Source organism: Daldinia childiae (genome assembly GCF_008694065.1).
Source record: "Daldinia childiae strain JS-1345 chromosome Unknown Scaffold2, whole genome shotgun sequence".
NCBI classification, from domain to species: domain Eukaryota; kingdom Fungi; phylum Ascomycota; class Sordariomycetes; order Xylariales; family Hypoxylaceae; genus Daldinia; species Daldinia childiae.
In genome coordinates, this window is record NW_022984643.1 from 800,296 (window position 1) to 822,375 (window position 22,080).

Genomic DNA, 22,080 nt, shown 5'->3' on the forward strand with positions numbered 1-22,080 from the left:
GGCTTTACTCGACTATGATGCAAGTTCAACCAAAATTGAAGCAAAAGTTGAAATTATAGAATGGAATAACACTTTAGTTTATTTTAAATTCAAGTAGTGACTTTTAAACTTCTCTTAACATTATTCCTTTGTTGCTTGCTCCTACCCTTGCGAGCTGCAACTTGCCTAGCAGCCTGGTGAGCTATCAACGGTAGTGGGGTAACAGGTACCTAGCCCAAGCTAGCCCAAAGGTTTAAGTCGGCATTGAGACCTTATTAACCTCCGATCCAATCCGGAGTAGCAATTACTCGACCGATAAATCGTTATCCGTCATTTTCTTCACAGGTAACTTGTCGCTAACAACTTTAGGCTGTCTATAAAGATTCTGCTATCCCGCGATTCCTGTCTCTCCCTTCACATGTTATGAAGGGCTCTAAACCTACTTGCTTGCTGTGTCGCCATTTAGCGGCAAGTTCGGGCGGCGCAGGTTCACGAGCAGGAAAATGGCAAACCCACGTATCGCGATTTTCTACTACGACTGCCCCGCGAAGCGATGACCCGACCATCACATCAACGACTCCAACCCCTGATGCGCCTCTCTATTCAGAGGTGGCAGCCAATACTTCAGGATTGGACAAAGTTCGGAGAGTAGTGCAAAATGACCATAAGAGCACTTCCAATATAAAATGGTCTCAGAATAGATTCAGAAAGGTTCCAGCTGGCGACTCAGCTCGGGTAGACGCCTTATTCCAGCAGATCGTCCACAAGCAAACTACAGACAAAGATGCACCGGTTGGAACGCAACAAACGAATCCCAATATGGATCTGGCTCTCATCGAAGCTATTGGAAAGCTAGAGCTTATGGTCGAAAAGGACGAACCCGAGGCAGACGCATATGCCTACCTCAAATCAGAGATATACCCGTTACTTCAAGAACCAGATATAACCGTACCTATGGTTTTCTATAGGGTAGTGTCGAGGCTGATGGAAAAGGTCGCCGCCGCTAAGAAGGAGTCGATACGTTCACTCGAGCTACCAACAGTTGCCGATATTTTCCGAGTTTACACAGATATTGGCGATATGAAACCTCAGCGATGGGCCGTACTCGTGGGAGAATTAGTCCAGAAAATTATAGAGATAGATCCCTCGGTCGAGGAGCAAGACCCTGCTGTAGTCGAAGGTAAACTTACCACCTGCGATACCATGCTCGCGGATCTTGTCGAATCCTGGAAAGTTCTCTCTCTATCCAAGACCACCTTGGCGCCTGATAACGAGATGACGGATGGGTTCTGGTTCCCGAGACTCGATACCTTTTCTCTGAAGAAATTTTCAGGTCAGGGAAACTTCCCTGCGGCTTTGAGTAGTATTTTCCCACAATATTACCCAAAACACCTCGGTGCCCCCGTGGCCGTCTTAGCCATTGCCACATACGCTTTGCTGCTCGATGTCCAACGAAGCAATCTTGATGTCAGACGAAGTGCATCTCGGTTCGTATCTAAAATAGCCTATCTCATCTCGTTTGTTAATTTCCGAGAAGAGGCCTTGCGGAAGGAAATCTCAAACACCTTTCCGGCGATTAAAGATTATGTTATGGAGCGGTGGCCCGATATCAAGGCACAGCTAAAAGATAGACTCGAGTCGATGACGACGTCTGCTGGACAAGCAAAATCCAATAAACCCTTATATTCGGCCAACCACGGTGGAATCAATCCGGGTTACTTGGGAAGTCGTCTCAACCATGGATACCTGACCCGGAACACAAGCGAAGTAGACAAGACCTGGCAAAGGTTTGTAGGGTCCGAGAAAGATATTCCTTTGGAAAAGGCTGCCGAGCTTCGAATGTACCCAGATCTTTTCGACTTTTTCATTCATACTCGAATGGCCTTGAACCAACCTGATCATGCCATCGCCGCGCTAAATACTCTCCGCAAAGTCGGGCTTAGACCGACGATGAAGACGTGGAACAGCATGCTCGACGGTTGCAAGAAGGCTCGCAACGTCAACGGCCTCAAGAATGTGTGGGCAAAACTTGCGGGGTCCGGAATGAAGCTGGATACGAAGCTATGGACCACTCGTATAGCTGGCCTCATCGAATCTGGTGATATCGAGAGCGGAATAAGAGCCCTAGAGGAGATGACAAAATTATGGAATAGTAGATCGAAGGACGAGAACACCACAGCTGTCAAACCGACTATAGAGCCTATCAATGCTGCCCTCAATGGTCTAGTACGTCAGAACCAAGTTTCTGCTGCCGAAAGCCTCCTAGCTTGGGCAGGTCGGCAAGGTATCGAACCTGATATCATGACATACAATATCCTATTAGCCCGCTTCGTTCAGGATGGAAGGGCTGAGGATGTGCAGCGAGTATTTGCTATGATGCAAGGCGCCGGGTTATCTGCAGACGAAGCGACATTTACGATAGTTCTGGACGGGGCATTTAGTATGATAGATCCGGATGAAATAGAAAAGCAAACGAGAACGATAATAAGTATGCTCGGTCATATGAAAGCTGTCGGGCTAGAACCGAACCTACAGACATACGGCAAGATAATTTATCGCCTACTCCGGCTCGGCGACGAGGCCAGCAACGGCATCAAGGTTGTGCTATCTCATCTATGGGGTCACGGCTACGAGCTCTCGCCACATATCTATACGATGCTGATGGAATATCACTTCTCGCGCAACCCCCCCGACCTAGATGCCGTCGACTCGCTATTGCAGCGCCGCCGCGTGCTCGATTACGATAGCGTAGAAGACAACATCTTATACGACCGTATCATTAAGGGTTACGCACTAGCCGGCCAGTCCTCTAAGGCTCTTGAGTATTATTACAAGCTTAGCGCCGCCGGCGCCACTGTCATCCTGCCTACGCAGATAGAGCTACTGCATTCGCTGCTCCGCGACGATCGCGTTAACGACGCGCGCGACATGGTCGCTAATACCAGGAGGTTGTTTGAAGAGTCAGACCGTGCCTCGGACGAAGTAGAGAGTGCCCGGTTCTGGGGCCATCGTTTCTGGCAAGTTGCTTTTTCAAACGGCCTCATGGAGGAGAGAGATGCTGCTGCCCATGCTTCTTCCTAGATTGGTGGGGAGACTTAATTTAGCAGCCTGTATAGGTAGAGTGTACATATGTAAATATTGCATGTATATGGCTTAAGCATAGATCTCGGGATATATATAACATAGACTCGATTGATAACAATGAGGCACATGTTATAAATAAATGAATAAAATGACCAATTCAAAATAATTCCGATCAGACTGAGTAACTACCTAAGATCTCAGAACTCCGGACTCCTTTCCTTGGGCACTTATTTGAGCGTAAACAGCAGCGGTAGTAGTAGTAGCAGCAGTTGTTGGCGTGTATACAAAAACGCAACATGCAAAGTTCCTTCATCGTTTATGACTCGTCCATCCGATCGTCCCTCAACGAAGATGCCGATCTCCGCGCCGTACCAGAGGAATTATTTTCCTGTTGTTCCCTCTCCTCTTCCTCATCTCCTCCTAACAGCGTAATCACCCCCTCTAACCCTCCGACCTCATCTCTGGCTAATCCACGACCCGCACCCTGCCACTCCCCATCACGTACCTCTCCATGCCGCCCCAGCTCCAGCCCCTCAACCGTTTCCAAGTATCGTCTCGTAGCGCCCTCGACGTACTCGAGACGCTCGCGCCGCCAGCTCTTGCGCTCTTTATCTTTATCCCCGTCGTTGTCGGTATCAACATCCATAGCCTCGGCGGCGGAAGTAGATGGCACTAAGTCTGGGGTAATCGTGCGCAAGGAAGTAGATAGCGCACGCAGAGCTTGCATCTGCGAGAGCGTGAATGCGGTCGTCGTGCTGAGGGGGGCTTCGGACCCGCCGGCCGTGAGGGAGCCTTTGCGGTGCAGGAATGCGAAGGGACTGTTTTTAATCTGTGCCGGTGCGGATACTGATGACTGTGGAGAGGCCTTCTCGCTTTTTACGTGTGCGGGGGTGATCCCGACGAGATCTTGTAATTCGTTGAGCAGCTTCTCGTTGCGCGCGCGCTCGGCGGTAAGGAGGGCGTTTAGACGCATGCTCTCGCGTAGCTTGCGACGGAGGTGGTTTATGCTGTCGAGGGTAGGCGACTGATTCAAATTCGCATTCGAAGTAGTAGAAAAATCCAGGCCGTCATAATGGGAGAGACGGATCCAGGAGCGCACGTCGGCAGGGCGAACGGTTAGGATATTGCGCAGGACGTAGATCTCGAATTTGTCGAAGTTGCGGTCGATGCTAGCGCATAGTAGGGTTTCTAACTGATGCGTACCGGACTCGATTTCCGTCTTGGCGGCTTCGGCCGGATCTTGCTGTTGCTGCTGTTGTTTTTGCGCATCGTGGGTATGACTGCGAGACGGCTTGGAGGGTTTGAAGCCGATGGTTGCTGGGGGAGCGTTTAAAAGACCTTGCTCGACGCTGTTGAGAGCGCGCTCTGCTAGGACGTTTACGCTATTGATTATATCGTCGATGAGACTCTAGAGTTGGAGGTTGTTAATATATATCTTTTATCACTAAGTACCTAGAATATCTAGTACACTGAATTTTTATACATGCGCCGAGGTGAAATATTAAATACTAACAATAGGAGGGTATCCGAAGTGCTCTGTCAAAAGCTCGACATCGGAATTGGTAGACGTAGTCATGTTCGACGCATTTTAAGTATCATTGTCCTTTTTTGTCGTCGCTGTCGGTTGTCGGTTGTCGGTTGAGTGCGCTAAAAGATTGAAGTTTACCAATTAATGACACGCGACGCGCCTAAAGTCAATATTTGGTTTGATGGTGGGGTGGAAATGCAGGGGGGAGATCAATTAGAGGTCCCTTTAAATTCGGATGAGGCGCTCAGTTTGTGTGGCTCAGCATATGGAGCATACGTCATATTTTGGACCCTCTAGGAGCTAGTAGCTACATGTATATAGGTATATATTTGTACATTGTACAGTCTACAACAATTTTTGTACAATTACGAATTGTGTAATTAAAGATATCGAGCTTATGATAATTACCTCTTACAACTATTACCCACAGACTTACAACATATGTAACAAGACTCAAGAATAAGCCAAGATGTCGGGTTGGAAGGATAAAGGTATGGGTATTGTCAAGAATGGTTGGCATCCCGAGAAAGAAGGGACATCACTGAAGGGGACATCACTCAAGGGTCAAGTCGTAAGACCTCATCTATCTCCTTGAATATACTCTTTAACAAATACTAACATATCTATCAGAAAGGTCTTATTGGGCGAGGAGATAAACCGTCTTCCAATTCTTCTTCTGAGCGTAGCGCCACCCCGATATCCTCGTTGCGTGATCCATCCTCCTTTGGTCCTCCCCCTAAGCGTACCGGAGTTAGCGGAAATGCGACTGAATCTAGGTCTCAAAGTCCCGTGTCCCCCGTACGTTCTGGGCACGCATACGGAGTTCAGCAACAGCACCACCAGATAGAAGAACCCACGGTCGAATCGAGACCGTACAGAGTCGACACCACGGGATTGTCAACAGCAAATCTTCCTCCTCCTCCCGTAAGAAGAGACAGCCCGGATAAGCGAGATCCGATCCCGCTTCCCTCACACGTTAAACCGAGCGGACCACCCTCATTACCCCCTCGGCTCCCACCGCGTAGCGGAAACGCGTCTCCTGTCCAATCACAAAGTCCGGTCTCTACTGGAAATAATCAGCCCTCAAATTATCTAAACCAAGGGGCTATCAACCGATTAGGGGCTGCTGGAATTTCGGTCCCGGGGTTAGGAATTGGAGGGAAGGCGGGAAGTTCTGCTCCTCCACTGCCTCCTGCTCGATCGCCAACTACAGCGTCATCTGCAGGAGGGTTATCAACAAAGCCATCCAATGGACAGCTAAACGAACTACAAAGCCGCTTCTCTCGTCTCGGCACTAGCAATGCTCAACAAGAGCCTATGACTGCACCGGCACAGGGCACAACGTGGGCAGAGAAGCAGGCAGCATTAAAGACGGCAACGAGTTTCAGAAAAGACCCCTCATCCGTATCATTCGCAGACGCGAAAGCTGCTGCTGGAACGGCCTATAACTTCCAACAGAGGCATGGGGATCAAGTTGCATCGGGGTTAAAAACAGCAAATGGGCTAAATCAACGATTTGGTGGTGTGGAAGCTAATGGACAAGGAACAACGACATCACCGATAGGACAGATTTCAGGGGTCATAGGAAAGAAGAAACCTCCGCCTCCACCCGCTAAAAAACCTCAACTATCCGGGGCCGGTAGTGAAAGTGTTCCACCACCTGTACCGATGGCTTCGAGACCGAAATTTTAACTAAGACGGAAGTAAGCAACCAGGTGTCCACGTCTACTACTAAGGATGTCTGCATCATCGACTGGCGTTCAGGCTATAGTAAGACGAAGATCGAATCAGATATCAAGGTCACAAAACAGTATGGCCCCAAGAGCCGTGCAGACACGAATAATACGTTGACAATTCGTCAGTAAATTAGGCTTCGGCTGCGCAATGCACCGGCTAGGATTCGTAAAAGAACGAATCTATGTAATATGCCTAAATCGGGGGTTTTATAGACATAGAAAAAGAAGCGTCAGGTCATCTGGATTGATTCGTGTATGGTATTCGTTAATAAGTTCAGCCACAATCATTAGGTAGGCTCTTAAACCTTCATCTCGTCCAGACCGTGCTTCCAGATGGTGACATAGGGGGTAACACCATCATCACGGTAGTTGAGAAGGACAACCCTACGATCCGAGTATCAGTACGTAGTCCGTCTACTTGGGGAAAAGGCCAAAATTATGGGACGCGGGAAGAAACTCACATTCCGTCAACATCCATGCTCTCACCAGTGTAGAACTCGTAGTCCTTGAAGTTGCTGACAATCTTCTTTGCGAAGCCCTGAGCCTTGGTCTGGAAATCCTTGACCTCCTCGTCAGAAGCACCCTTGTCCTTGATGTGCTTGGCAAGCTTCTTCATGTAACCTATACGTAACGCTTAGTCGACATCTAGGTCCTAGCAAGGAAAAAATTATCTTACCCTTTAGGTACGAGAGATACGAGGCCTTGTCGAAGCTAGTAGGCTGGAGACGGAAGGAGTGGATGATGTTGTTGACCTTCTGAGCAGAGTCGTCAATACCCTCGTCAGCGTCTTCGGCAGAGGCGTTAGCGCCAGTGTCTGTGCAAATCCGTTAGTAGTTAATCCACTCGCGAGCCAGCGTGGCTCAGAAGTTTTATAAAGCTAGCATACCGACATCGACGGCACCAATTTCAATCATAGCGCAGTCAGCTTCGTAGGCGATTCCATCAACCTCCTTTAGCTTGAAGGAGTCGGAGAGGAGCTCATCCTTGCTGTCAGTGAGGGCGTCCTATATAGACAGGGTTTGTCAGTAGATATTCGCCGAGTGTTTCTAATACGACTTGCAATAAGTTTTGACATACCCTGAAGATAATCATTTTGGCGGTAAGAGTAGAAAAATCTGATGAAGGATAGACAAGGAGAAGAAGAAGATGTGATCGTCGAAAGATGAACGATGGAAGATTGGTTAAGTAGAGGAGGAAAAAGATGGCTTTTTGCGACAAGTAATGAGGGGCAGATTTTCCTAGCGGAGACCCTCAAAATTTTGGGCAGGTCGAAAGTGGGAGTTTTCAATGGAGGGGCGAACGAGCTAAACCTAATTTAGCCTGTCGATTAGATCTAGAATTTTTTGCTCCGTATTTTTTTTTTACTTGTCAAATCTAAGATACCTAAGTACACCAGGTAAGCATTACATAACTAACCCCACTATATAAATACAGCCCTACGTTATCCATTTATCCAATATATTCCTTATGAGAGATTTATTTCCACATCACATCTCGGTGTGTCGGACGGACCCGCAGTCAAATACATAATCGTCGAGATCGGATTTCCGAGGTGTTCGTATTACCCGAAATATTACATATTACATGTACATGTACAGAGGCGAAACCCGAATGTTTATCGCCCAAATAAGGAACGACCTCGAGTATTGATCTGAAGGGAATCCACTTTGCCACTACCACTAATGCTCAACATGCAGACAGCAGAATGCACAATGCGTGAGCTACACAGATGACAGAGAGCTTAATTTAAGGAGTATGTATATAGATGAGCTTCGAATAAATAATAAATACAATTAATACCCTCGAACCCGTCAGCTCGTCAGCTAGTCAGCTCGTCAAGGCCCCAATCAGATGCTTTATGCGTCATTCCCGACTTACATACGATAGGTACAAGGTAAGTAACGGCAGTCGGGGAAAAACAGGTGATCTCGGACCTGCACGGTTAGGCAGCCGAGATTGATAAAATTGATAAAAAGGGGGACCCGCTATATATACATGCACTCATGCACTGACAATGGAATGATGACGGACCACTGAAAGAGCTAAGTACAGTTAGGTGGTAGGTACATAGGTAATTTACATTTGCGCCTCCGCCTCCGACGCGCCAAAAAACCAAAAACTTTATCTTATTCATAATCCTCAGAGTTGGGACTCCCTAAATTAATTCAACTCCCTACAGCTTTTCAAGTACTCTTACCTACCTCCTAACTACTTACACTCCTTTCTGCTTCGCGACGATCCTTTTTTAAAACACTCCCGCCACACGTACTAGTAAATTGGTAAACTCTCAACCCATCAGTACAACTTTATCCATCTCACTTCTTTTTCTACTGCTTAAGTCCCTCAATTATACTGAATTTATACCATCTTCTACGCCTGGCCTTCTTCCGTCATGGCTACTAATATAACGTCCAACACGGACCTCCCACCACTTCCCTCTTACGAAGTCGCCGTGGCGTCAGACTTGATATCATGGATGCCGGATTTTTACCTGTCCCTCCTCGCGCCTACTATCGCGTACTGGGTCGTCTCCATCTTCTTTCACATAATTGACACCCTAGACCTCTTCCCGCAATACCGCCTGCACACTCCCGCCGAGATTGCGCAGCGGAATAAGGCCTCGCGATTCGAGGTCCTTCGCGACGTTCTCTTCCAACAGGTTATTCAAGGCTTCATGGCCTTTTTCCTAAACCAGACTGATCCGCCGCAATATACGGGTATGGAGGATTATGATGTTGCCGTTTGGGCGACGAGAGTTCGTCTAGCACAGAGAGCCCTTCCGACCGTACTCGGCGTCTTAGGAATCAATGCTGCTACAATCTCTAAGAATATGGCCGTGTCTCATCCGTTCCTAGCTGGCGCTCTTGCTGGCGGACACTACCCTTTCCTCACCTCCGAGCTTGCCGGACCAGACGGAGCTCTAGTACCCGCTTTCGCCACTTGGGAGCTCTTAGTCGCCAAGGCTATCTACTGGGCTATTATTCCCGGGTTCCAGCTCTTCGTCGCTGTCACCGCCTTAGATACTTGGCAATACTTCCTTCACCGATTAATGCATCAAAATAAGTGGCTCTACAGTTCGTATCCCCTTTTCCTTTTTTTTTGGTAGGCAATATTGACTAACAGCCTTCTAGCTACGTTCCACTCGAGGCACCACCGACTCTACGTTCCTTACGCCTATGGAGCACTGTACAACCACCCGTTCGAGGGATTCCTTCTCGACACGGCCGGCGCAGGCCTTGCGTATAAGCTCGCGTTTATGACGCCCAGGCAGGGAATATTTTTCTGGGTCATGTCTTCGATCAAAACAGTCGACGACCACTGCGGATATGCTTTGCCCTGGGACCCGCTTCAGCACATCACTTCGAATAACGCCGCATACCACGATATTCACCACCAGAGCTGGGGCATCAAGACGAACTTTGCCCAACCGTTCTTTACTTTCTGGGATAGATTTTTGGGTACCATGTGGCATGGCGATACGACGTTGAAATATGAACGATCGAGGACCAAGGCCCAAGAGTTTGTAGAGGCGGAAGCGAAGAAGGCATCTGCGAAGGCTCAGTAAATGCCTTTTGTCGCGCGCGCACCGATTTGGTGCACACATTCGTTGTATTATCCTAGGGACGTTCGTTACTTTTCATTTCCAAGGCGCGACAAGGTATTCTGGATCGAATCGGTTGAAGTGGCATGAGATGTGTATACACTCGGGGAGCATGGGAAGGGCGTTTGCTTGAGTCGTTAGCACTACGACTCGATAGCTTTTTTCTTTTTAAGGAGGTGTCGGGTCGTGATTCGATGCCGTACCGTTTTGCAACATTCAAATTATGTACGTCTTTGAATGTCACATCAGGCTATACGCATTGACAGGCACGATTAATGCGAGAAATGAAGAGCCGATTTAGGTAGTGCGGATGTGAGCAGAAGGCGTTGGCGTTGGATGATGCTGGCAAAATCAGGATGCCGTGGTACTGCGACTGTAGACAGCCGCTGCTACAGCCTTCCATACTTAATCTTAATACCACTCACACTCGATCGCTACAATTATCTTGAGTTATATATGATCTAATTCCTATTTTCAATCATTGGAGTTTTAGCACTTGAGGAACGTGATCCTTCATGAGCTTCTATGACTTGGATGTTATTATTTAGCTACAGGATAGCATTGGTCTCACAGAGCATAGTCTCATCTTATTTCTCATCTTATTAGATTAAATTAAAAACCAGTCAGATTTTTATTCTTCCATTTAGCATTGTACTACACCATCCCTGATTTGTACCTGTCGTTTGATATTCGTATATGCATAAAACAACCAACGGGTGTATTTTCACGGGGTAGGAAGACGTTTAATTGAATTGCGATGCACCTAGTTTATACATACTACAATAAACACAGCTAGGAAAAGGAATATAAATCGCATCATTGCTCTAACTCAAGCTTGCCGTTTTTCTTAGGCATTTTCTCTTAAGCGTTTTCTTAAGATCAATCAGTTCATAATTGTAGAATTGCTGAAATCATGACAAAAAGCTGCTTACCTGCGTTCCCGCTCGTCGTCTTCGGCATCGTCGAGCCTATTCTTCTGTACGTGTTCAGGCTGCTAGTATAAGCTTACCATATGTGGATATCACATATTGTAAATAAATCAATTAGAGAAGGGGGGATTTTATTAACAGTACCTAGCATATGGGCCTACATCGTAGCCCTCCGCGACCCTACCGCCTTCTTCGCCGCGCAGGCCCCCAACCATGCCCTCCCCGTCTCCGAGCCTCTCCCCCCTCAAGCGCTAGTCTTGCTTCTACAGCTTATCAACGTATTCTTGTTACTAGCGGGCCTAGCCGTCGTCTGTTCCTGGACACCGCACGCTTCCGTCGCCCGTTGGTATTTAGTCGTTGTAGCGTTCGCAGATTACGGCCATATCTGGGCATGCTACCGGGGCGTCGGCCCGGAATTGTTCTGGAACACTGCCGAATGGAATGATATGCTGTGGGGCGGCGTTGGCGGGAGTGCGGCGTTGAATGTGGTCCGTTGGCTTACGGTATTCGGAGTGTTCGGGGCGCTCGGGAGGCCGCGGGGGCCGGGGAGTGCGAAGAAGATTGCTTGACGGATGAAGTTTATGTGCCTTGGAGGGATGTCGACCGTTATCGTGTGTATGTTGCTCGGGCATTGGAGTGTTTGTCGTGTGTCGTCAGCTGTCTTGTTAGGTCACGATATGTTGGAGAGTTTGGATCATAAGATTTGGGAGATGTATCTTGTATTAAGGGGCTTGCTATGTACATTCTAATTCCTGTTACCTTGGCTCGGTACATGGCTCCGATACTTTTGACGTGTCTCGTTAAACATCTTAGAATTTTCCTGTTTAAGAGCTAAGGGCCGGTCTGAATGAATATACCTAAGGATCTTTTGACAAGTCGAACCCGGTGAAGGCCGTGTTTCTTAGAAATATGCTCACTATCATCAACATAAGCTTCAATCGCTCCGGTTGATGGAGGGGGAGGTAGTTGACTTACTCTGCAGCTTGCCAGCGTCGACTATCTCACGTTTTCAATCCCAACAAAGCGACCAAAATTTGCTGAGCAGTCCTAATTAGCGTGGATGAGATCTTCAGCGAGTAAGTTTGATAATCGAGTCAGCGCCTCGATTCCCAGTAGCCGTTCTAATCCCCTCAGCGAATGACTACGCTATCGCCTACATAGATGTCATTTACGTCTTGTTCGACTGCTATTACGATCCTAGAGAACTCTAGTCTTGACATATTGGTCTTGAGATCCAATTAGTCTACGGAATAGGTTGTTGATAGTCAAGTGAAGACATATCGACTGGTATAGAGAACGTCATCGACTCGGACAAATCCCTTATCGTCGATGTCATTATATAATGAGAGCCGTTTCGATAATTTTGAAGCTGTATAGCGGTTCTGTGCTATCCAAAGAACCAAGGTCCAAGACGGAAAAGTACGGCACGGGTTTTTCAAGCATGATAGCTCGAGATAAGTTGCTTGAAAGTGTCAGGTTAGGGTCGGAATTTCTCAACATATTAGCGCCAGTAAGCCATAGTAAATTTGCTACAACGTTGATGAAGAAACGTAGAAGGTTCATGTCTTCAACGCTCACTGTGGTGAGAAACTCACGCTTTAGCCCGAGCAACAAAATGCATCCAGTCTTGAGTAAGACTGAACGTGAGAATATTTGCAAGGGATGTGGTTATGCCTTTTTCTGTACCAGTCGTCTTCAGATGAATTACAAAGAAGTTCGCAAAATCATCAACTACCGGTGAAGGTGTCAAGGAACCCTTGAATCTTGGTGTATGTCATATAAAGCAAATGTTACAGGTAGTAGTGATTGTAGGCTTCTAAGAGTGGAAGCTCAATATCGTTGGCGACTCTAAAGAGGAAAAGCACAGTATGCAAAGGACTTATCAATGGTTAAGGCTGCTTTCCTCACCGATCATCCTGACGCCACCATCGTGGCTACATGCAACCCCTCCGGAAATTTATCCAATGTGCTCATAGCTCACAACTTTTCCGCGCTCATTTATATTAACGATAAGTAATTCATCCCAAGATAAGCATCACCAACAACCTGTATCGTGTCTGTACTTGAGGGTATGGTATAAGTATAGTTAGAATAGTAATCATTAACTACTTAATGAGTGTATAAGTAGGGTAGCATAGCCAACCCTATGAGGCTAGTTGATAGTCTTGCATTCGTCTCCAACAACGATCATTACGCCCACACTAGATAAAGAAAGTCCCCTTTACGGCCTTCGTTAATATCCTGAGAGTAGTGCTTAAATCCACTCTGCCCGATTCTTGACTTGATCTCCTCGGATGGAAGATTCTCGTCGACACGAAAGAGACCAACTTTGGTAATAGTCCCACTTCCGTCCCGGGAAGCCTGGATGTACCGGAAATCACCTCCGGTATTCATCGCAAGGTCATTGTAGTTCCTGATTGGGTCGCCCGACTTTAAAAACGTGAACTTAGAGATGCTCTCGTCTTTCGCGGTAGTCCATTCTGGTTGGAGCCACACGAATCTTCCCCCCCTGATTAGTCTCCATTTCACCGAAGAGAAGAAAATAGTGGATTGTGTAATCAAAGTTACTTACTTGCCGTTAAATCCAGAGTTAATATCAGATGACTTTCCTTGTATCTCGCTGGCCACTTCGTCAGGCATCAGATACTCGTTGTCCCCATACATCACCTAGTACTCATTAACAATAATCTATACAACAGAATCCCAAACGCGACCTTACCACCAGGTTGAAAAGGTACTTGGTCATCTTAGCTAGATATTACTGGGGGATCTTTCGAGACGGGTTGATGTATGGAATTATTGAAGTACAATTGCAAGATGTGACGAGGGCTATTGAGTTTGGAATAGTAGTTCTATTCTGCTAGTAAAACTCTTTGGGTCCTTAGGTCCATGTCGTCTACATTCTATGCCTCGACGACGGGAGATCAGGCATTTATTTATACACAACTTCTAGGGTACGTATCTCTTCATTCTACTGCTGTCCTCACCGCCGATATGAAACTGTTGGTCTTTCTTATCATTTTGCATTCCTCTGACGACCAATAACTTTTGGCGAAGTTGTTCCAGCTGCCACCATTTCAGCCAAAACTTTTAGTTCTATTCTCCGTGTGACACAATATCGAGGAGAAAGGGCAGATCCTTTGCCGTGTCTCACAATATACTGGTTACTTAAACTACAAAGTTTTGGGAACAGACTGAGGGTTATCTCGGTTACTCGGGCTAAAACTTGTTATACGAGTAACGGGCTTCATCTCAACCGAATTCATAAAAGCAAGTCGCCCTTGTTTACGCCTCGCAAGATACGACTTCTGATTATCCAAAGTATATGTATTACAAGCCCGAAACCAAAATGTACCAAAAGGCGTCGTATATTGAAGACAATGTGTTAGTTGAGATATTTTTTAAGAAATAAATTGCGAGGCCTTGTATAGATACACAAAAGGATGAAGCTTTTGGACCAAAGTACTAAGTCGTGATGTTAATGGACCGCCAAATATCTTATCAATATTTTCCCCTCTTTTCCTATTTCTTTTCTCCCCGGCCGGAGTTTTTATTTATTGGTTGGAATCTTCCTCGAACTTAAAGATTTTGTTTTCTGTATTCAATAAGTCCTGCCTGACATACTCAAGATGATTTTTCGACCTCTAAGCTGGAGGCATCTCCTATCATATAATCCGTCGCAGTCAAACGATAATCATGTCCTAAGATTCCTTCAAGATGGCACCTTTCAGATTACCGTATTCTCGGATCTCCATTTTGCTGAAGGTAAGTCGACTATTTCAAAGTTGAATGATATAGCTTCTAATATGAAAATATTGCTTTCAGATGAAGACAAAATTAATGGTCCAATGCAGGACGCGAGGACTGCGGAAGTTGTAAAGAAGGTGCTTGAACGCGAGAGCTCACAGCTAGTCGTGCTCAATGGAGATCTTATATCGGGCTATGGCACCAGGGCTGACAATGCGACGCTTTACTTGGATCAGGTTGTCGCACCAATTTTTGATTTGGGCCTACCGTGGGCAACGACATACGGGAATCATGATAATCAGGATTACTCAAGATCTACAGATCTTTTGAAAAGAGAACAGGATTATCCTAACAGTTTAACTAAGAACATGTTACCCGGTAACTCTCAGGCTGGGGTCTCCAACTACTTTCTGCAGGTATACTCAGCTTCTGGAAATCAAGATGTACCAGAAGTTATTCTATGGTTTTTCGACAGCAGAGGAGGAGACGAGCCTCGTGACTGGGTAGATGATTCGGTAACCCTCACCTTCGCTTCCCAGTCCAACCGAATCTACTAATGCACAATAGGTTGTCAACTGGTTTAAAGAAACTAATGCCAATCTCACCCATCAATACAAGAAGACCATCCCGTCGCTTGCCTTTTTCCATATACCTATCGCTGCCGCATACGAATTCCAGGAATCTCCAGGTGTTGATCCCAATACGGAACCAGGAATCAATGACGAAAGAGTCTGCTGGCAAGGTCAAATGTTTGATGATAAGACAGGCCACGACGTGTCGTTCATGACCGCGCTATCGAACACGGATGGGTTATTAGCAACCTTTAGCGGCCATGATCATAAAAACGACTGGTGGGAGCAATCTTTATCCTTTATCATTCGCGAGAAGATTTGACCGCTAATATTCATTTATATAGGTGCTTCAAGTGGAAAAGTGCCACTACCAACGAAGCTTCGGCTGGAGATGGTATTAACGTGTGCTATGGCCGTCATACAGGATATGGAGGCTATGGAAACCTAGCTCGTGGCGGAAGACAAATCTTGCTAAGGCAAGAAACCCTAACAAAGGAAGTAGTTACGTGGATTCGACTGGAAGACGGGTTGGTTCCCGAGAATGTGACGTTGAATGCAACCTACGGTCAGGATGAGTATCATCACTTTCACCAGCACACTGAGCTGAAGAGAAGTGAGCTCGAGGCTATGGGTAACAGCCTTCAAATTGTCCCAGGATTGTATTCAGCTACACTTTTCCTATTTTTGATTGTGTATTTTCCTTTGAGGTTATGGCGCTGACAGAGCCGTGGGCATCCCACCCTTTACCTGAAGCTAGGGGGTTTGTGTTTGTTAGAATATGGCTTACTTTAGTTAATACACGTGTGTTCGTTTGTTTGGTTTTGGTGCCGCTGGTGATGGTAGCAATCTTGTTTTACAGCTATCACACGTTGAAAATACTGGTGAAGTGCTAAAGAAAGATAAATGCCTCAAGAGTTCGAGATCGTACTTGTGCTAAAAGCTGAGCCAAGTATACACCTTGGACTGATCGTTAGAAACATCTGGCTTTTAAGTTTCGCCCAGAGAGATGAAGACAAGAATACCGCATTGAAGCAGCTCGCGATGTCATCGTCTCTAGCAACGGTCATCGGCTTAGTCTAGTTTGATTCGATGACCCAACTTCAATACCATCTTCCCCGACTTTGAATTCCCGAAAGTATTGGAGAATGTAGATAGAGTTACTTGGACAATCGAAGACGGCTAATATATTCATGCCCAACCATCTCGCAGAGAAGTTATGAAAGTAGAACTTTTTCGCGTTCAGTATATAGCCTGGGTTGATTATTTCATACCTTAGCTCCTACTTTGAGCTATTCGATGATACCTTAGATAGATGCGTTAAACAATCCACGGTGTTCCTGGCCTAGCAGGTTTGTGGCTTCGGCTGTGTGTCTGATTAATGTGTACAATAGAGATTGGTAGTTTTTACGGATGCCATCTTGCCTGAGTAGACTACGCAACGTATTTCACAGCACCGACTCCAGAACAGGGAGCCAGAACCCTAGTGTATGTCGATTTGACCCAGCGGTCACAATTAAGTACCTAGGTACACTACTAACCCCGTCTTTCGGGAAGCCATTGAGGATGAATCACGAACTTAGCTAACTGTGCCTATCTGGAAGACTGCCGTGTGGCGAGTCTATGGACCGATGTCCTCTTGCTCTAGGCAATCAGCCCCGTCGAGGCCGAGAAGTACTGGAATTTGAGCGAGAATTTGGTTGGGCGGGGATTCGAATACGTGTCTGATTCTCACTATTGATTCAAAAGGTACAGACACGGGTTAACCAGTACGCTCTGGGACGAAAGCCAGAGCATAGCAGCTGGATGAAGTGATGTAAAAGATGTCTAAAGTTGCATATGAACTTACTAAAGTCGCTCGACGTACAAGACATCAGGAATCCGATGGGGCCATGTTTGATTCAAAGCTGCTTAGAAAGCATCAAACTACTTACAAAGGCATCAAGATAATATCCAGGCTCGGAATAGCTACTCAGCGTACTAAACACTTAAGTAAACACATCCAAGAAATATTGCGCTTCCGTCCCATCTCTTCTTGACTACAGAATTACATGGGAAGAGAGCCGTCGGACACCGCGTTTCGGAATAGGTGTTCTAGGCATGGGATAGCTATCGTAGGCATAGACTATGTGTCTTGGGCGTGAATACCTATCCTAGGCGATGGTACCGGTATTGCCTGTCCGTTATTAAACTGCTCGATCGCTCTCGCCTGCCTGTGACGGATAGGCAGATAGGAATCTTCGTGTTAATAAGACGTCGATGGGGACCTATCGATTTCGTGTCTTCTGCGCGCTCGGAGTCGCGTCGATCTATAACCGTGTTTCGATCTTGATCCCACCTGGCCTCGTATCGATGGTAAAGATCAACATTGGAACCACACTCTCGGATTTTTATATGAGTCGCTATCGTGGGAACGGTATCGCCGAGTTTACTAGCTCTTAATATCGTGCTCTACGAACAAGCAAGAAACTCAAGGCTCAAATATGGTCGGTGTTTCTTGTAGGGTGTGAAAGCTATGTCGCGCATCTTAGTCTGTATTTCCTTCTCTTCGGTCGGGTATTAGATTCGGGTTGGAGTTGGTAGTAGTTGCTATTATTACTCGGCGCGTTATTGGAAAGGAATGTGTAGGAGAAATCTGGGAAGAGCCGGCGTCGCGCGATCGGTTTATGTCATCTACTGTCATTAGTATATGTAGCCAGAGAAACAAGTCGAACCAAACCTAATCAAGAAGGCAAGAACTCCTATTCCTAACAACTTGAAGAGCAGTTGGTACAAGACAGAAGATAGGTGGAAGATCAATGGCCGCAAGAAAGGTACGCCAAAGAGGAGTCACGATGATTTTTGGTGTTGTGAATCAAAAGTTATGTGAGGAAAGGATCATCAAGTACCTACTATACTATACAAATTTACTAGTAAACACTTGTACTGTGGCTAATCGCAAGCCGCCCGTTTCTACTTGCACCGCCTCATTAAATTCATACATTCATGGAAACATTCAAACATTCAAAAGATGCAAGATCGGGCTGTATGTCCTTATTACAAACTAGCATGCATCAATAAACGGGATTATATTGAGAATAAAGGCAAAATGAGATGTATGGGATGGACCAACTAGCCAATTACATATCTATTTTCATATGAGGCTATTGATCTCGTATGAGGCTCGCCAATAAAAGGTCACTCTTACTGAGAGATTGGAAGGTCTTAAAAGATACATTCGCGGATACCTTAGGTAGTCATTCAAGCTTGTTGGTTTGTTCGTATACCTAGCGTTCCATCACATAGGTAGTAGCTTAAATCTATTCGACGCCCATGGACATGATGACCGTAACCAACGGCATTTGTGCTACCACATCTGCCAGCCTCAATGGTCGGGAACATACATAAGTCCAGAAAACAATTGCTATCAAGTAGCACCTGATTAATTATACGCATATGCAGCGATGCCCGAAGAGAACTATTCCTGATGGTGTTATAGCTCGTCTTTCTAAGATATAGAGAATAGTTATATTTGCCCTCGCTCAAAGCTTCGCCAGATAAATCCATATCTATATTCATTTCAACGTCGTCATGGAAGCCCTCAAGTCCTTAAGCTCTCTCCTCTTCAGCAGTCAGGCTCCGACGGTATCTGAAAAGATCGATGAACCACCGTTTGCTCGTGCGAACCCAAACGAAGCCATTAAGACATATCTACTTGAACGGAGCGCCGAATATCGAGAGATCAGCGAGCTTCGGCAACGAGTTAGTGCTCGTAATCACAAATCCCGTAGATAGTACTAACACATGAAATAGGGATGGGACAACCCCGAAGGAGACTCTTTCTTTCAGAAGCAGCGACAGAACGCTGACAAGTCCGACGACCGGACAGCTGCGTACTTCTTCGAGCTGATGAAACGCATCGGACATGAGCTCCATCGATCTACGGGCGCCTTGGCCGTACAGCGAGGCTCGCCACATCCAAATATCCTCGACACGTGCATGGCGCCAGGGGGGTTTCTCGAAGTCGCTCTGAGCAAAAATCCAACATCCAGAGCCTTGGCTTTCAGTCTACCCGCATCTGATGGTGGTCACAAGGTCCTACTCCGTATGACGTCGAAAGCTGAGATAAGGTATCTGGATGTTACTATGCTCGCTGCAGACATGGGGGTCGAGGAAGTTCCTAAGGATCACCCCGATGCCGATAGATTCCTACCACGCCAGCTCGAACCGCGCCAATTTTTCGATCTAGTCTTCTGCGACGGTCAGGTTCTTCGAACACATACGCGGGCCCCGTATCGAGAGCGGCGAGAAGCGAGGAGGTTGTCGGTCACGCAGTTGGCTCTTGGACTTGAGCACTTGCGACCAGGGGGGACCATGGTTATTCTTCTTCACAAGCTTGAGGCATGGGACACCGTAAATACCTTGTGGAGATTCCACAAATTCTCTACCGTTAAACTTCTAAAGCCCAAGTCGGGCCACGCCAAACGTTCTTCTTTTTATATGATAGCTACGGACGTCCAAAGTTGTCACCCTGAGGCTGTTCGAGCGATCGATATTTGGAAAGCTACGTGGAAAGTAGCCACGTTTGGCTCGGACGAGGAGTATCAACGCATGGTATGGAGCACCGAGCTTAGTGTAGAACAGCTGCTCGACGATTTCGGGCTGGAGCTCGTGACGTTGGGAAAAGAAATTTGGAAAGTCCAAGCAGACGCACTCGCGAAGGCGCCTTTTATTCAAGGTACGTCAGCTAGCCGGTAGTGTGAATACATCACAAGTCGGCGATTTTTAGTTATTTAATCTGTACTCTTTAATCAATACGATCGGAAGCTTTGCCAGTATGGCAGCTGTAACATGATATCGTTGTTTCGTTGCTCTATTAATTATTTAAGGGGCTTGGCATATGGGAGGGCGGACCAGAAGAATAAGAACAGCTCCGGGGTACTGAGAACAGGAGACCAAGCATCTACAGAGCCCTATGATATGGCAACAAAAGTACATCAAAATAGTATTCACAGTGTTAGAGACTTGAAAAGATTATTAGTAGATTACCGCTTCCAATTTAATTTATATTCGGAAATTACCCAAGTCGTCATACCAAGGGTGAGCCCCTTTTCAGTACACGCCTTATGAAATACATCTCCTGCGAGAAGATCAGTCTATATTTTATACAGCTCTTGAGGAATTGGATTTTTTAGCCGCTTCCCTGTCCCTCCAAGTGAATCCCCGTGCGGTACTCCCAGAAGGCCGCAAAGGTACAGCCCGTGGAGGGTTCTCTTCTGGCCCTTTTGTGGTAGCTCTATCTCTCCAGCTGGGCGGAGGATTCATCTTAGTATGAGATATTGGAGGCGTAGGTCGCGCAGTCTTTTCCGGCTGCGCCCATGTAGATCCATTTCGCGAAGCCCCTTCTTGCCGCTCTTTCGTAGCTATTCGGTCTCTCCGTTCTCTCCAGGTATATAGGGGACGAGCCTCTTCGCGTTGGACAGGTCTAGACTGCTTGGGCCGGGCTTGTTGTCGCTTTGTTGCTTCTCTTTGATCTGCCGCTTCCCGCATCTTAGCCCAGCTCCGACGAGAAGCTTCTTGCTTTTCTTCGATCAAGATGGCTTTTAACCGTTCCTGTGCTGCTTGTTCCCGTTCGACCCTGGCTTTTCTTGCCGCCTCTTCCGATCTCTTCTCTGCTTCCTTTTCCTTTTGCCTGCGAAGCCTATCTCTTGCGGCCTGTTCTTGCTGCTCACGGGCTTTCCGCGCAGCCTCCCGCGAGCGCTCTTCAGCCTGCTTTGCTTTCTCCTTCCTTATCCTTTCATTTCTTTCTCTTTCCATAGTAGCTCTTATCGCTTCTTTTATTTTGCGTACTCTCTCTTCTTCTGCTTTTGCTCTAGCGGCTTGCCGTTCTTGTTCGGCTCGCCTAGCCTCCTCGAACCTAAGTTCATTTTCTCTCCATACCTTATAGCTAGCCCACCTTTCACATAGTTCGGGGTAACCAAAATCGTATAATTGCCGTCTATCCTTATCCGTCAAACATTCGTAAGCCTCTCGGACCTAAGTTACAAATGGGAATTTTGTTAGAAACAAGCTATCACCGTCGTAAGCTTACAGGAGCGAACCTTGCGAAACTCATGAGCATCGATAGACTGGCCGGGAGCCTGTTTATCTGGATGGTACTTTCTAGCCAACTTTCGAAAAGCCGCCTTGATATCTTGAAGGCTAGCCTGCTGTAGTATCCCTAGATCTGCATAATAGTCTGGGACCTCAGGCTCGCGCGAATTGAAAGAACTCATCCTTCCGTAAGGCGTCTCTTAAATATTTGAGGTTGAGTTTGTCGATAATGTTGGAGCCCCCCCTAAAAGTACCTCTGCTGCCTACTATCGGAGGTTAATACGCTAGAGCAAAAGAAACGAATAAAAATATATAAAATTGTCTGAAGCGTGTATTGATGCTATTGGTCTCCCGTGAGCAGCATCTGCTTGGTTCGACTTTGGTTGGTGAAGAACCGCCGTCACCGGTGATACCGCCATGTAAGGTAGCATTCAGTTGTGATACAGTTTGCTTCCAAACCAGCAATCCTTGTTGCTAGAATTGAACATCCTGTTAGTTGTTGGAACTTGTGCCCGTACCTGTTTTCATCCCAACTTTACTAGCTCGCAAAGAGAGAAGTCGAAAATAGAAATGCGTTCTAGAAATACTTGATCTGGGTATCCATCTAAGGTTAGGAATGATGGCATGTCTGAGAATCCATACCGTGTTTTAAGCTTGGGACGCAGCATATAAAGTAATTCAATCATACGACAGAAGGATTGTATGAGAACCGTGAAGAATAGACTATAATGAACAAGTCAAAGGTTTTTCGTTCCTATGAGATGAAAGACATGACTGGTATGTATACTGAAGATATAACGCACTTGGATGAGATCAATCAATCAACCTGATTTGC

The 22,080-nt window shown here is 46.5% G+C and overlaps 7 protein-coding genes across 8 annotated transcripts; 5 read left to right on the forward strand and 2 right to left on the reverse strand.

Moving 5' to 3' along the window:
- Window positions 1-798: 798 nt before the first annotated feature.
- Window positions 799-3,060, forward strand: GL218_01134 (uncharacterized protein; the record flags this gene model as incomplete). The annotated part of the gene is made up of 1 exon (XM_033577583.1): window positions 799-3,060. One exon carries the CDS (start codon window positions 799-801, stop codon window positions 3,058-3,060), a length of 2,262 nt encoding a protein of 753 aa, XP_033438677.1.
- A 319-nt stretch (window positions 3,061-3,379) lies between these two features.
- GL218_01135 lies at window positions 3,380-4,639 on the reverse strand (the record flags this gene model as incomplete). Of its 2 annotated transcripts, XM_033577584.1 has the most annotated exons (2): window positions 3,380-4,471; window positions 4,577-4,639. In XM_033577584.1, 2 exons carry the CDS (start codon window positions 4,637-4,639, stop codon window positions 3,380-3,382), a joined length of 1,155 nt encoding a protein of 384 aa, XP_033438676.1. The 2 variants fall into 2 exon arrangements, with proteins under 2 accessions (XP_033438676.1, XP_033438675.1); XM_033577585.1 differs by lacking the exon at window positions 4,577-4,639 and having other exon boundaries at window positions 3,380-4,036.
- A 1,987-nt stretch (window positions 4,640-6,626) lies between these two features.
- GL218_01136 (Translationally-controlled tumor protein like protein) lies at window positions 6,627-7,419 on the reverse strand (the record flags this gene model as incomplete). The annotated part of the gene is made up of 5 exons (XM_033577586.1): window positions 6,627-6,711; window positions 6,789-6,948; window positions 7,004-7,141; window positions 7,214-7,331; window positions 7,405-7,419. 5 exons carry the CDS (start codon window positions 7,417-7,419, stop codon window positions 6,627-6,629), a joined length of 516 nt encoding a protein of 171 aa, XP_033438674.1.
- Window positions 7,420-8,719: 1,300 nt separating this feature from the next.
- Window positions 8,720-9,892, forward strand: GL218_01137 (Sphingolipid C4-hydroxylase SUR2; the record flags this gene model as incomplete). The annotated part of the gene is made up of 2 exons (XM_033577587.1): window positions 8,720-9,401; window positions 9,459-9,892. The coding sequence occupies 2 exons, from the start codon at window positions 8,720-8,722 to the stop codon at window positions 9,890-9,892; spliced, it is 1,116 nt and encodes a 371-aa protein (XP_033438673.1).
- A 949-nt stretch (window positions 9,893-10,841) lies between these two features.
- Window positions 10,842-11,426, forward strand: GL218_01138 (uncharacterized protein; the record flags this gene model as incomplete). Its single annotated transcript, XM_033577588.1, has 2 exons — window positions 10,842-10,906; window positions 11,006-11,426. The coding sequence occupies 2 exons, from the start codon at window positions 10,842-10,844 to the stop codon at window positions 11,424-11,426; spliced, it is 486 nt and encodes a 161-aa protein (XP_033438683.1).
- Window positions 11,427-14,486: 3,060 nt separating this feature from the next.
- Window positions 14,487-15,498, forward strand: GL218_01139 (putative inactive purple acid phosphatase 16; the record flags this gene model as incomplete). The annotated part of the gene is made up of 3 exons (XM_033577589.1): window positions 14,487-14,622; window positions 14,683-15,119; window positions 15,172-15,498. The coding sequence occupies 3 exons, from the start codon at window positions 14,487-14,489 to the stop codon at window positions 15,496-15,498; spliced, it is 900 nt and encodes a 299-aa protein (XP_033438682.1).
- Window positions 15,499-18,743: 3,245 nt separating this feature from the next.
- GL218_01140 (uncharacterized protein) lies at window positions 18,744-19,910 on the forward strand (the record flags this gene model as incomplete). Its single annotated transcript, XM_033577590.1, has 2 exons — window positions 18,744-18,914; window positions 18,966-19,910. 2 exons carry the CDS (start codon window positions 18,744-18,746, stop codon window positions 19,908-19,910), a joined length of 1,116 nt encoding a protein of 371 aa, XP_033437833.1.
- Between the last annotated feature and the right edge of the window lie 2,170 nt (window positions 19,911-22,080).